General features: G+C 39.6%; 2 protein-coding genes across 8 annotated transcripts in view; one reads left to right on the top strand and one right to left on the bottom strand.

Moving 5' to 3' along the window:
* axo (axotactin) overlaps nucleotides 1-13553 on the top strand; it is a 15080-nt gene extending 1527 nt beyond the window's left edge. The window contains exons 1-17 of one of the 7 annotated variants that reach the window (XR_892631.1): nucleotides 829-1153; nucleotides 4592-4940; nucleotides 5133-5317; nucleotides 5571-5674; nucleotides 5804-6441; nucleotides 6555-6661; nucleotides 6745-7655; nucleotides 7713-8296; nucleotides 8358-8552; nucleotides 8644-9291; nucleotides 9392-9667; nucleotides 9819-11372; nucleotides 11501-11577; nucleotides 11660-11791; nucleotides 12489-12592; nucleotides 12939-12987; nucleotides 13080-13121. Coding sequence is in view for 5 of the 7 variants with exons in the window: in XM_011312634.1 (XP_011310936.1) it covers nucleotides 4610-4940; nucleotides 5133-5317; nucleotides 5571-5674; nucleotides 5804-6441; nucleotides 6555-6661; nucleotides 6745-7655; nucleotides 7713-8296; nucleotides 8358-8552; nucleotides 8644-9291; nucleotides 9392-9667; nucleotides 9819-11372; nucleotides 11501-11577; nucleotides 11660-11791; nucleotides 12939-12987; nucleotides 13080-13228 (5940 nt within the window). In the remaining 2 variants the exon portion in view is untranslated. Of the gene's footprint in view, nucleotides 1-828; nucleotides 1154-4591; nucleotides 4941-5132; nucleotides 5318-5570; nucleotides 5675-5803; nucleotides 6442-6554; nucleotides 6662-6744; nucleotides 7656-7712; nucleotides 8297-8357; nucleotides 8553-8643; nucleotides 9292-9391; nucleotides 9668-9818; nucleotides 11373-11500; nucleotides 11578-11659; nucleotides 11792-12488; nucleotides 12988-13079 lie in introns of those variants that run through there. The other 6 variants (XR_892630.1, XM_011312632.1, XM_011312633.1 and 3 more) reach the window with 6 other exon arrangements.
* A 102-nt stretch (nucleotides 13554-13655) lies between these two features.
* On the bottom strand, nucleotides 13656-14178 carry LOC105271260 (gustatory receptor 68a-like). Its single transcript, XM_011312685.1, has 3 exons — nucleotides 14065-14178; nucleotides 13841-14002; nucleotides 13656-13762 (listed from the first exon to the last, which is right to left on the bottom strand). The coding sequence occupies exons 1-3, from the start codon at nucleotides 14176-14178 to the stop codon at nucleotides 13691-13693; spliced, it is 348 nt and encodes a 115-aa protein (XP_011310987.1). The 3' UTR covers nucleotides 13656-13690.
* Between the last annotated feature and the right edge of the window lie 266 nt (nucleotides 14179-14444).

Genomic DNA, 14444 nt, shown 5'->3' with positions numbered 1-14444 from the left:
AAATGGAATTGGAGTTGTTTTAATTGCCATCTTTAATGGGATTTTTTCAATTACTTTGTGGTGATGTTTTTCAGACAATTATTTTTACTTGTTCTGCAATTTTTATGAGAGACTGATTCACCCGCGGTGCGACCTTCCGAGCGTTGGATACGATTTAACGAATGGGATGTGTTTAAGGGACAATTTTTCCATTATCCCATTGTCACGTTATTTATCAACCGTTTACAAATACGTTTCTCCCTAGCGTTTAGGAGAACTCGTGATGTGGTAAACTCGACATCATTTTTGGATGCACGACTGTTGTATATTCAATAAATTATGCACTTGACATTTCCATATTTTTTATTTTAAAAAATGCAACCAGAAAAGGAGATTCAGGAATCTCCAAATTATTCATTGCATTAATTGTAATTAAATTTCACTTGAGGATTCTCTGATTTTCGTATTGATCAATTGAACTGAAAATTCAAAAATCGATTTCTTCCAATATTCAATCACTTAATTACCCAATTACGCTGACGACCGTCATGTGACCAGCGGAATTTCCCCATCGATACTCAGTAATCATGAAAATTACTGCAATTGCGGATGAAAAACATGAACTGAATAATGACATGAGGAATTATCCAATAATTTAAAAATTTCGTGTTGTTTTTTTTCCGAGAGAAAAACGAGATGTGAAATTGGAAAATTGGTGAGGATCCTTCGCAGGTATTTCCATTCCATTTCCATTCAATTTTCTCGACTTTTTTTTTTCTCCGAGTGGAGGGGGCAATTGCTGTAACCGCGGTGGCAAGACTCAAACGTTTTGTCAGTCGTTCGCGCGATTCTGTCGCGTCGCGGACCTGTCGAGACGATCTCACATCGAGTTATAAACATTAATATATTTTCAATAAAAAATCAATCATCAATACCCAAAATACACGTCGCATAGGTCTCGATGAGTAAATGTGCTTTTAGAATAATCGAGTGATTTTCAGTGACTGCTCTGTGGTTTTTATAAGGAAAGACGAGTTTTGCGTGTTTCTTAATCATAAATTCATAAAATGAGACATTGTTGTGGCTATTTTTATTGCATCGATTAGCGACTGGATTGTGCAGAAGGCCCTAGACATACTCGGTAATTCGTATGACTTCGTAAGCAGATTACAAAGTAATTTAACAATTTTCTTGATTGAAAGAAATTCAAACTTTTCAAAGTTTTCATTCAATTAAATATTCAATTAATTAATCATGATTTTTTTTTATTTATTCGAAGTGGATGACTGGCTGGTGTAAACACTAATATTTCAGTAGCAATATTCTTACTGCTAAATATCCTAATGACAGGGACAATAAGATCTCTGGAGAGCCATTGGTAGAATAAAAAAATTGGTAGAATGTACGCGTTTAACACATAATTATCACATATCTTATCGCATTTTACAAGTCTCGCGGTTCAATTGCTCGACTTGGATTTCCCAATTTTGAATTGACAGTGAAAATAATGCTCACTCACTAATTACAAGTACCAACACCACGAGCTATATTTTTTTTTTCAATTTTCAAAGTCCAAAGTTAAATAATTCGATTATAGTTTGTATAATTTTCCCATTATCTCGAGTAAATTTTCTCGTGGTTGTATTCCAGATAAAAAAGGTCTTTTGACACAATTTCGGGGCCATTAATTTCCGAGATAAGTCGAGAGCCATTTAATTCAGGAATTCTCTATTTTTTCATGACAAGAAAAATAAAATTTAATTAAAGAAATAGAAAATTGCAAACGTTTTTTTTTGAAACGTTTTTAAATAATGACGTAATTTTTATTTTATTTTATTTTTTAAATTATTTTATAATTACGCCTCTAAAAATAATTTATATAATTATAAAATAAAATGACGTAATTATTAAAGGTGATTAGTCATTCACCAATTGTCTTTATTATTTAATGCAATGGATTGATTACGAAAATAAAATGGTTCTGCTAAAGCAGGAAGATATTGTCCGCTCTATAATCGTCATTCGCGAATTCAATTTTTTCAGAACCACACGCGATACACGCGCCGGTTTATTAATCATTTCATCAGTGATTTAGCGCTAATTACATCCGCAGGACACGTTATCTCATCAGACTCCACCTTGGATGAAAAATAATAAACATTGAAGCATCATGGATTGCAAATGATATTCAAACATTCACTTCCCTCCACCGATACAAAATCCACTTGTCATTTCCATTATTTAATCTTCAACTCATGCCATATCCAATTGTTAAAACAAATTAATTCAAGTTAATTCAAATTATTTATAATATATTCACTAAAATTATTTTCATTATTACCACAAAAATAATCACTCTGTGAATTTTTTTTTTTGAATGAAAAGGAAATGGAAAATTTATGTGGGATGAATAAATAATGATTTTTTTTGTTATTCATAAATAAAATGGTGTCGCGTGCCGAAATGGCTTGTACCCGTGGCACTGACTTGTTGATACCCGATTAAATTTATTTTCTATCCCCCGACGTGAATAAAAAAACCGAAGGAATTCATCAATTCATCTCACGCATCTCCATGTCCCACCGTTGGCCTGTTCGTTTCAATTTACACGATCAGCTTCCGCCTCTACTATTCGATTCGAATTACTCCATTCATTTTTTTACAATATTTCTATAAAGAGTGAATAACCAATTTAATTTATTTATTTTCTGCGGCTCAATAAATAATTGCATCAATCAAAAAAAAATCGACGACTTACGGAATTCTTTATCATTTTTAATTCATTCATTGGATAAACAATTGTTTTTATAATTTTTATTTTGTTCAATATTAATTTTTGATATTGGGGGATAATTTCATGACAACCCGGAAAATATAACGAGAAAATTAATGCGGTAGATTAATTAATACGGGATGAAATAGTTCGATAACCGATTTAAAATTCATAATCGATGTTATCGGATCGATTTATTTCATAACGATGACGATAACGTATTCCCTAACAAAGATATGGTATCCAGGCCATTTGCTCGATATATCGATTCTATAATTTCAAAAGAAGGCCACATAAAAATTGCGCTGGGGTCAAGTGGGGCGACTGCAAATTGCGATAAAATGTTTATCTCCTGCCTGATACAGAAATTATCTAAAAGATCGATTACTGGATGAATCAAATCGATACCTGAAATTCGCGCCACAAGTCTGGCGATAATACTGCAGTGAAATGAAATTGATCTTCATCGATTAAAACGAGATCGATGCAGAATCAGATAAATTAAAACAATTCAATTAGTAATTAATTAATTTAGAGAATAAATTATTCTTCAGATAACACAAACTCTTGGGGAATTTCAATCGAATTTTTACGGAAGTGGGATTAAGAAATTGATGAGTCCACGGGGTATTAAAAGGTCCAAGTGGATTTTCGTAGTGTCGGTGAAGACAATTGAATGAACTCGTAAACTCTCTGTACTAGTGAGCGACACATTCATTCCCCTTTCAGATACGTCACATCCTGCTCTCTGCCTTGGACCCCCCATCCAATTCATCTTGAATTTTAATTTTAATTTTTCATTGTTCACCTTTTCACATCCACCGATGAAATTTAATAAAAATCTTTTAATTACACCTGAATTCAATAAAAATAGGGAATAAAAATAAAAATAGGGAATAAAGATAAAAATAACGAGACATTTGTGTAACCTCGGTAGCAATTGTCGTAAGGGCCCGAGAAAATTGACTCACATGACTCGCCGTGAGTAACCCATTAAGTCTGAACATCCTTCTTCAATCTTCAACTGGTAAACTGGTTCAACCTCTGGTGATTTCGTATCCGTAATGGGCTACGGCCAAACAACAATAAAAAAAATACTTGGATTGAGCTCCCATGTTTATTTCATGAGCCCCCTTGGGGTATAATCTGGTGACGGATGATTTTATCAGGCCCCAGGATACGTAGGGGCCTCTTCCGGTCGTGGGTCACTGTCTGAAATATTGAGGAATCCGTTATGCAAGATGAGAGAGCAAAAAGCAAGTGGAGAATTTTTTTATTTTCAGTCATCTTCATTAAGTGATACGAAATGTCACGTGTCGGCCCTTGAACTTGAGGAAATTCATCGGAAAATTAGAGATATTTCCGGCGGAAGTAATAAATCAATGACAATGCAATCGCAAAAAGAAATCAAATTTTATGAGGGACAGGAAATAGAAGGCGTTTGATCCTTGAAGACACTTGGACACGTCAGAGAGTGGGCGAAAGCTGTTGACGAATACCAAAAAGTATATTTAAAATTCCTGAGAGAATCCCCCGCTCTAATCACAAGATCTTTTGGGATATTTTACTCAGGATGCAGAAGGTTCCGCACTCCGTCCGGAATTTTCAATAAGGGCTTTGTCCACAAGATCGCCGTCGTCAAAAGATCGCCACAATCATCAATTCCTGAAACACGATTCCCGAATATTCATAGAAATAGGAAACACAATGAAAATCGATTGTAAAAAAATATCCAACGGATCGTGTCCCTCAAATATTTATATTTCAATTCCATCGAGATCTGTAGAAAAATAGTTGACGTACTGGATAAATAAATATTGCATACGATTTTTTTTTCAGGATCTCATCGAATGAAGGATGATGATCCTGCCACAGGGGGTCCTGGTGATCCTGTGCCTGATGTGCACCTTCCTGGTAATTCAATCGAGCATCACCGAATTCCCCGATCTTGATCTTTTCGATGATACCGATTTATCACCCGATCTCGTCACCACGACAAAACGCCCTTTGCCGGATCGTTGTCTCGTCAAAACCGACTCTGGCCCCTGCAAACATTATATTCATAAATGGACATTCAACAAAGTCGAGGGCAAATGCAGAATCTTCGTTTATGGTGGATGTCTGGGAAATGAGAACAGATTTAATTCACAACTCGAGTGCCTCCACCACTGCGTCGGCCGTCCTAATTGTGAGTCACGCCGACAAATAAAATTATCCAAAAAATCAGTGTCCGAATTATTTATTCTGTTAATTAAGCTGTTGATTAAGCAACCGAAAGGGACGGCCCGATCATTCGATTTATCGAGAGATATATGTGTATTTTTTAATTTTTTTGTTAATGGAATGGAAAAAAAAATTTTTTGGGATTTATTATTTTTAGGGGAATTTTTTAATTTACTAGATACTTTACCCTCGTCCATGGGAGCCAAGGGAAAAGTGTTTGTCACGAAAATGAATACTTCGACGACGAGTACACCCCCGACGACGACACCCAGCACTCCTCCCCCTACGTTTTCACCCCTCGGCCCCACGAGGAAACCCGTGCCGAAACACGAAAGGGGAAAGGTAAATAATTAATTACCCAGAATTAATGCAAAATAAAAATTCACATCGCACGCCATTTTTTCGTGTCTGTAATTATTCTGATTTATTAATTAATTTATCGATTGTTCTCAGAAAAATTTCCACATGCAATAAAAAATTGAATCAAATGTATTTTTCCAAATCCAACAGTCAATCCGAATAAAATTATAAATTAATCCCCCAGACTTCGATTATAAACAATCGCAAAAAAAATGACGTAATTATTCCTCCCCAGGAACTCACGTTTATGGAGTCAGGATACGAAAAAACTTTCATGTTCGCCGAGAGCAATACATTTATCCAACTAGACGGACCGGGAATGAAAACATTCCAATTAAGGTAGAAAAAAAAATCCTACAAATTTTTTTCTGGTACAAAATTCATAAAACAACGCCTTTGGAGTGAAATAAATATTCTCGCATGTTCCTGGCGCATTATTAATTAATCCAACAACCTCTTCATCCCCAGACTCTGCCGAGAAATTTCCTTCCAATTCCGTACAAAACTTCCGCACGGCCTCCTGGTGTACCACAGCGTGAAAGATCGCCCGGAGAGTCTGGACCCATATGCCCTGTACGTAATCGTGGAAAAGGGTCAGCTAAAAGTTGTCCACGTGTTCGGTAAACTCTCGACAAGCCTGACAGTGGGTGAAGGCCTGAATCGAGACGAGTGGCACAGTGTCCTAGTTAGAATAGACGTCCAAGGTGCAAAATTAATGGCACGCGTTGACGACAGACAAGAAGAGACAACCCTAGATGTCCTGGAGAGAGTCGTTAATTACGGTGTATCAACCGAATTGGGTTCAGTCGTTTTAATTGGTGGTCTCAGCTCCGAGGAGAGACTCCACGGGGTCAAATACATCATTGAATCGTTCGTTGGGTGTATCCGAGATATGATCCTGAGCTCTGGAAAATCTGTCAGTGATTTATCACCGATTAAGCCTCTAATAGCGACTAAACACGAGAACGTCAAGGAAGGATGCATCGATAAATGCTGGACTAGAGAAAATCTCTGCTTCTTCGGGAGCAAGTGTATCAATCACTACAACAGTCTCACTTGTGATTGCTTCGGGACACTCTATGAAGGAGAGCGATGCGATGTTTACAGTAGGTCATCACATGAGTGATTACGGAATTATCTCCCTTGTAGAATTTCTCATGACACATTTTTCCTCTAGGTTTTATTTGATTTATTGACAATTCCATTTTTTTATTTCTAGCTGCGACTATTTTGACTCTCCGAGGCTCGTCCTACGTCTCGTTCAGAGTTTACGATTGGAAAGATCGAGTGCATTCGTCTGTTAATCGAATTAGTATGCAATTTAAGGTGATTGTGACGGTTGAAGATGATTTCAGGAAGAACTAGAGGATTGATAATTTTTTTAATGAATTTTTTTAATGAATTTTTAGACGAGGTGGGACGACTCGGTGTTGTTTTATGCATCTGGGGAGATCGAGGGGACAGCCCACTACATTTCCGCCTCGATAATGAATCGAAAAGTCCACGTCCATCTGGATTTTGGTCACAATTCCAAGCTCTCGACGATTCTAGGTGACAACGTCGCCAACAACGACTGGCGAAATTTCACAATATTCCATAATGGGTCACGTGTTTTCGTATCGCTGGACCGCGAGTTGAATGTCCTGGACATTCCGGGTGACAATCAATACATGATAATCGATCCGGAGATCTACATCGGTGGCGGTCCAGAGCTGCACAAGAAGAAGGGTCTTGTGTCGTTCAATAATTTTGCTGGCTCCTTGAAGTACGTCTTCTTCAACGACAAGTCCATAATTTACGAACTGAAGAAATCCAACCCAATGGTCCACTACATCGGCGTCCTCGAGCCCGAGTATTACGACACCGATGTCAAAGTCATACCCATAACTTATCCCTTCGCCGGGAGTCACATCTGGTGGCCCACTAGGTGGAAGGACTCGTTGATGCTGAATTTTGAATTTCAAAGCTCAAAACCAGTGGCAGTTGTTGCTTCTGGTGATGTTATAATGGGGCAGAGCTCAGGGTATTGGGAGGTGAGATTGGTCAATGACGAGGTCTGGTTTCAACTGATTCCATTATTGACGGAAAACATTACGGTAATTGCATCGGTGGACAACACGACATCCTGGCACAAGGTGGAACTCAATTACACCAGAGGACAACTCAGTCTAATCGTCGATCATCACCACCTGAAGTCGAGACAATTTCGGAGAATATTCGAGCTGGATGATAAAGTTATTATCGGAAGTGGCAAGAGTGACGCGGGTCTCGTGGGATGCATGCGTGACATCAAAGTGAATGAAGATGTCATCGAGCCGAGGTACGTCGACACCATCTAAAAGTCTCTTCCCAATATTTCAGTAATTCCACTCCACAGGTACGTCATAAACACTGAAAGAGTCATCGGAGAAGTCGCCCTGGACAACTGTCAATTCGTCGATCCCTGCAAGAGGCCTAACACCTGCGAACACGGGGGCAAGTGTTCAGTGAAAGAGAACAGAATAACCTGCGACTGCAAGGACACTGGGTACATCGGAAAGAATTGTCATTTCACTCGTTATCGAAAGACATGCGAGGAGCTGGCGTTATTGGGATACACCAAGGACGGCGTCTACAGGATTGATATCGATGGGAATGGACGATTTCCACCGGCTATTGTCAAATGCGAATTTCAGAGCATCGAGGATGCCACCAAGACCATCGTAGAGCACAATTTACCCTCTCAAGTCGATGTACGATCGAACGTCGAGTTTGATTTCTCATTTAATATCACGTACCGAGAGTTCACCGCGGAGATGCTGCAGGAATTAATTTCCCACTCGTTGTATTGTAGTCAGCATGTTAAATATGATTGTTATAAGGCACCTCTGGAGCTCCACAGTGCTACCTGGCTGCTGGGGTCCAAGCAGACCATTGTGGATTACATCGGGAATGCGAATAGAGGATCTTGTCCCTGTGGAAGTGAGTGGTATTCAATAATTTGTCGTACATCCTGAGATGCAATTGTTATTAAATTTTTTAGTGAATAAAACCTGCGTGAATCCTGATCTGAGCTGCAACTGTGATGTCTCCGCTGGTAAATGGCTGTCCGATGAAGGACATTACGAGAGTCCTGACTCTCTGGGGATCACAGGTATTGTTTTTCTTCAGCAGAAGGACCTCGAGGAAGATGCACAAGGAAGAATTACACTCGGACCACTGGAGTGCGTCGAAACGAGTGAGAATTATTTCAATTTCTCCAGACACATGATCAATCGAAAATGACGGATAAATAAATAAATTAAAAATCATTCGGGATTTTTTTGTAGATACGCAGAAGTATGTTGTAACATTCACCACGTCTCAGTCTTACATCGAAGTTCCTGGATGGAGAAAAGGGGACATTGCTTTCAGTTTTCGAACGACTGGAGAAAAAGCTATTCTCCTCTATCAACCCCCAATCCGAAGCAACTACCCCTCCTTCATGGTTGCCCTGACCTCCGACTACCGTCTGACATTCAACTTCACTCTCAACACAGGAACGAATCGTGAATTAGAAGTGAAAAGCCGAAGGAAATTGAACAACGGAGAGTGGCAAAAAATCTGGATTGATTACAATGATTATCACGTACGGTTTATGATCAATACTGATTTTCAAATGGTGGATTTACTTCCTGAGGAGGAGTTTGGACCTTTTGAGGGGTCGATGTTCATCGGTGGTGCCACTGCTGAGCATCTCAAAACTTCGGAAGTTAAGCAGGGGCTGATCGGGTGCTTCAGGGGACTCGTTGTTAATGGAGAAATTTTAGATATTCACAGTTACATGTCGGTGCACTTGTCAGAAATTATTAAGGACTGCAAACCCTCTTGTCAGCCTAACAAGTGCCAGAACGGCGCACGATGCGTTGAATTGTGGAGTAATTTCGAATGCGTATGTGAAAATCGATGGGCACATCAGGGAACTTTCTGTGAAACAAGTAAGAGCTTCCATTAATCCCCCATTACATCTAAAAAAAAATGACAATTGAAAATGATAATTGTTTCCACATTTGTTAATATATATTTAATAATTTGCAGATATAAACACCAAAGCATTAACGTTTACATCCCCGGGTGCATTCTTGAAGAAGAACTACTTGGGCACTGGCGACGACGAGGAGAAGCTCCTGCTGAAGAGTATGCTACTGGAGAATATCCTGATAAACCTGAGGACATACGACACCTACTCCCTAATTCTCTACGCCAACGATCATCTCAACAACTTCGTGCACATCTACATATCAAATGGAACGAGCATAGTCTATCTATTTAACGCCGTCAACGAGATCAAGAACATCACCGTCCAGTATCCAGGTGGGCAACCGTTTTCCTCTACGAAGGAACTACTTCTACTACTACCAAGACGAACTCGAAGAGACACTTGAGTGACTGACGTAAGATCTGAACCCATCAAGTGACTCGTCGTGTCGATGATTAAAACGAAAAAATTATTTTTTTATTTCAGGACTCAGCACTGGAATATCTGTGCAGATAGCGATTGTCAGAGGTGAGAAGACGACAACACTTCACGTCAATGATCACAACGTCACGGTCGATTATGTACCGATATTGCTGGACTCGTACTCCAACAAACCGTGGATCAACTCGGAGAAGGAAGTGCTGGCACCTCAGAGACCACCAGCACCACCAACCGACTATTTCCAGGTGAATCTCGGTGGTTTCGATCCGGACAATCTTCTCCGGGTGGGTAAAGAGGGCCAGCTGATTCAGGGCTACGTCGGTTGCCTCCGTGGTCTCATGATCGCCGAGTATCTGGTTGACCTTCCGAGTCTCGCCAGCGAGGCAAATCATGAGGGCTCCAAGGGAATTCTCCCCAATTGCCAAATGAAGTGTGATGCCGTTCCCTGTAAAAACCTGGGAATCTGTATCGAGGATTTCAGTAAACAAGAGGCATCCTGCAATTGCGAGCTAACATCCTACTTCGGGGAGAATTGCGCGGAGGAGAAGGGCGCGGATTTTGGAGGTGAGAGCCTCCTCCAGAGGGGCTTCGAGCTCGATGGTGAAGTCAATCAAATTAAAGTTCAATTGGCCTTCAGTACAAACGATCTGCGCCAACGAACATCCGCCCTGTTGCTCCTACAGACGGAGAACCGACGGAGTTACTACCTCCTGGTAGCCCTGACATCCGAGGGTCAACTCATCTTCGAGGAGGACAGAGAGGGCTCGGCGTACGGTGTTCGTGTCAACGACAGAAATTTCCTCAATGGTGCCAGACACAGTGTCTATTACGTAAGAGACAATAACACAGTGACGCTCCTAATAGATCGAGAGCCAGTGCAATTGCTCCCGATTCCAGTCCTCAGTATCACCGAGGATGAGGAAGAAGGTGGAGAGGAGGCAGATCCAGCTGCCAGTGAGGAGCCCAGTGTTCAGTTGGGCTGGGTAAACACGTCTGATCATCGATTCTCTCTTTACAAGGGCTACACTGGATGCCTCAGCAATGTTGTTGTGTCAATCAATGGGGGGAACATGATGAAACCCCTGGAGGAGTACATGCTGTTCACTAAAAAGGGCAGTGAAACTGTCAGGGCAACGAATCCAGCGGGTGTCAGGAGTGCTCAGTGCTCGTTCTTCCATGTCCAGCCTAGAGGTCTTGAACCCCCCAGAAATGACAGCGTCGAGAATGATAAGAATTGGGATGCTGGGGCACCAGCTAAGATACCGTACAAATCACTCTATCATGATGAGACTGAGGAGGAGCAGGGGGCTGGAACGTACATGTTTATCGCTCTTTGTTGTATCTTTGTGGCGGCGGTTTTGGGGTGCAGTTATGAGGTCTGGAGGAGTGCCAGGAGAGACAGGAAGAGGAAGAGGAGGGCCAGGGCTGCTGCTGTCACCGTCAGTGGCTCTCCTGGGGGGTCGCAGAGGTGGCAGAGTGCTGAGGTGAATTCTGTGGGGAAGACTGTTGGGTTCAAGGCCGTTGTTGAGGATGAGAAGAGGCCTAATGGCACGCACAAGGTCGCCAATGACGTGGGGGAGAAAAAAGTTCAGATCAAAGGTAGGAGCGACTCAATATTTCTAATTTATCCATATTATCCCCTTTTTGACATTTTGAAAAATTTTTATTTAATCATTATGCCACGAATTGGGGAATTAACGAATTTGTTACTCAATTTTTTTTCACAGAAGATGAACCCGAGAAGAAGGAACTCCTAGGGGTAAATACAGGCCTCGTCAGTAAACCTGCGAAACCAAATCCATTTGTAATTTTTTTTTTTCATTCTGAGGATAAAAAATGGGGCAAATGGGGATTTATTTTATTTTATTTTTTTTTTGTATTTTCAGTCGATGGAAGATTTGACGGAGGAGCCGGAGTTGGAGGAGAGGGAGCAGGAGGAAGCAGAGGAGGATGAAGAAATGACTGATCCAAGTGTCATCAGTAATCCTGAGGCTGAAGTACTCGTCAAGCCTGCACCGGTAAGAAATCATCCTCATCAGCGTGATCATCGTGGTATCTCACCCTCCGGGAAACGTCTGTTGGAGACTAATTTCTCAGTCACTGGTCTCAATGAGATCAAAACCAACGAGTTTATAACCGGAGATTACCTTTTGGATAATCATGGGGGAAATGACAGGCCATTGAGTCTGGATCTCACTGGATCTGTTCTGGGACATGTCAGACGACCGGAGAGCATTCATGGGGAGAGAGTCACTACTAAATTAATCGATGTGCCAAAGATGTGACTCAATTGGTCGCTCCAACTCGGAAGCTGTCATTCTCTCCAGTTGAATATTATAATCATCTCTCCAAGAGAAAAATATTTTATTCAACTGAAGATTTCATTCAGCTTTTCAACTCCCGAATTTAATTGGCAGCTCTAATAACTTCATGAGTATTTAAAAAATTAATTGACAAAATTGAGTTAAAAAAACGTAATCATCATTGAAGAAATTAATTGGCCTGATTATAATTAATAGGCCTTTGAATTAATCTGCTAGGGATACCAGCAATGTTTTAATTTATTCGCGCTTATAATAAAATGTGTGTACGTGTGAACGCTTGACATCGGGTGCGACATCTCAATGTGATTTTATCACCCAGCGAAACACTCATTATCATTATTTTAATTAACGTTTAATTATATTTTTAGTTGCTATCACTGAACGTTTTCAGATAATTGCGTGGTCTAAAGAAAATATCGAGGAGAATGAGAATGTGATACCATTAAACTCCATAACGAAATCACCGGAAACGCAAGTAACGTTTCAACTTTAGAGGTACAACGAATTAAACATCAAGAAGATAAATTAATAAATTCAATGAAATATTAAAAAATAAATGACAAGCATGTGACCGAGAATAACTCAAATATACGAATTATCACTCGACCGCTTGTTTTTGCATAATGTATTGTCCTCAAAGTATGTTAATTAATTATTTATGTTGTTTATCATTGACAATATCATTTCATTGCATGCACAATGCTTTGGGCTGCTTTTTTACTCGACAATGCTGTCGATTGTCTCGATTTATCGCTCGCATCAACTCGAGTCGAAATGTCAATTTGCATTTAGTGCTTTTGTCTATTAATTGACAATTGATTTGGAGATAATTTATTTGCAGGAATCTTTCACACAAGGAAGACAGTCGAAGTCGCAAGCAACGACTCCAGGTATAATAATTATAATAATATTAATTTTTTCAACGAAATTCCGGGGTCATTGTGTGTATGTAATTGAATAATTGTTGTAACTCTAATTGCAGAAGGCACAAAGATGAAACCTTTGAGTATGGCCCCAATATTTCTCGCTGAGGACATGCGAACATTTGCAAATCCATTGAGCTACCTCGGAGGCCCTCGGCTCCAGCCAAAAAACCGAACGTCCATCGAGTCCATTCTGTCGTTGGATTGATAATTTAAAAACAATCATCGAAATCAAACGGTAATAATGATTTGGATAGTATTTGTGGTGATGAAACAGCGGTGATGTGAAATATACCTAGTCACATTCTCATTTCCCGATACCCATGTGCAGAGGATAGTGTAAGATTAAATGTAAATTGAATGGTATTAATACGATGTCATAGACTGCCTCGTGTAGATTTAGCGATAACAACAATTGATGATTATTCATTAAGAAGTGATGTCAATATTTTCATTAACGAGTTTACTGTTATGCGGTGTTCAATATTTTATCATCACATCGTTAAAAAATTCGGAAATAAATAAAGTATTATTCTGAGTAAAGTTTATTATTATCTCATTATTTATGTAATTGTTTATTACTTCAATCCAATTGGAGAGTTACAATTTTTCATTTTTTCGCCATAAGACTTGCTTAGGAAGGCCGACAAAATGGCGGACGCGTGTAGAGTTACTGGTCTGCGTCATCCGTCGATCTGAATTGCACGAGAATCAGAATGTACGTAGTAATCATTCCAAAAATCTGAAAATAAAAATTCTGTACTACTCACTAAAATTGAAAAAAGAGGTTCATTGAATATTTGAAGAAAACATGGCGTACTGATTTCAAAAGGGTACAATCCAATGAAAAAAATCCGAAAGCGTCAAACGAGACATTTCTGTGCAACAATTCAACCGCAAAATTATGCAACTCGTACTCGACATCTCCGTTGACCGCATGTTTCTCCATGATGTCATAAACAATCTCGACAGTCCGATGGGTCTGCAATAAAATATTGATCAACTCATCTGACATATAATAAAAAATAATTGAGTCTCACGTACCTCAGAATGAAACGAATTGACACTCATAGTCAATACCACAATGGGATACGAAGTGATCAATGCCCAAAAGACAGGAATAATTCCATCCTCATTCTCAGAGTATATCAAGCTCATGATACAATAATAAACAGTATCAATACAGCAGCAACAGCAATAAAAAATGACAACCAGAACCGAGAACGCGTAGAACTTCGATATTTCGCATGAAATTTTGTAGATTCGATTACGCGCTTGTTTAATCATGATTAAATTCTGGAGAATTGAAGTATCACTAGGAATAATCCTGTTAAAAAATGATTCATCTCCCACAAAAATTGAATGTTTAACAGTCCGAAGGAGAGCACAATTGAGTCCTTCAAACCGATTCTTGAGAACATTAA

The sequence above is a fragment of the Fopius arisanus genome, unplaced genomic scaffold, assembly GCF_000806365.1.
Source record: "Fopius arisanus strain USDA-PBARC FA_bdor unplaced genomic scaffold, ASM80636v1 scaffold00105, whole genome shotgun sequence".
NCBI classification, from domain to species: domain Eukaryota; kingdom Metazoa; phylum Arthropoda; class Insecta; order Hymenoptera; family Braconidae; genus Fopius; species Fopius arisanus.
Note: the sequence above shows the minus strand (reverse complement) of the source record. Positions and strands in the feature narration are given on the sequence as shown.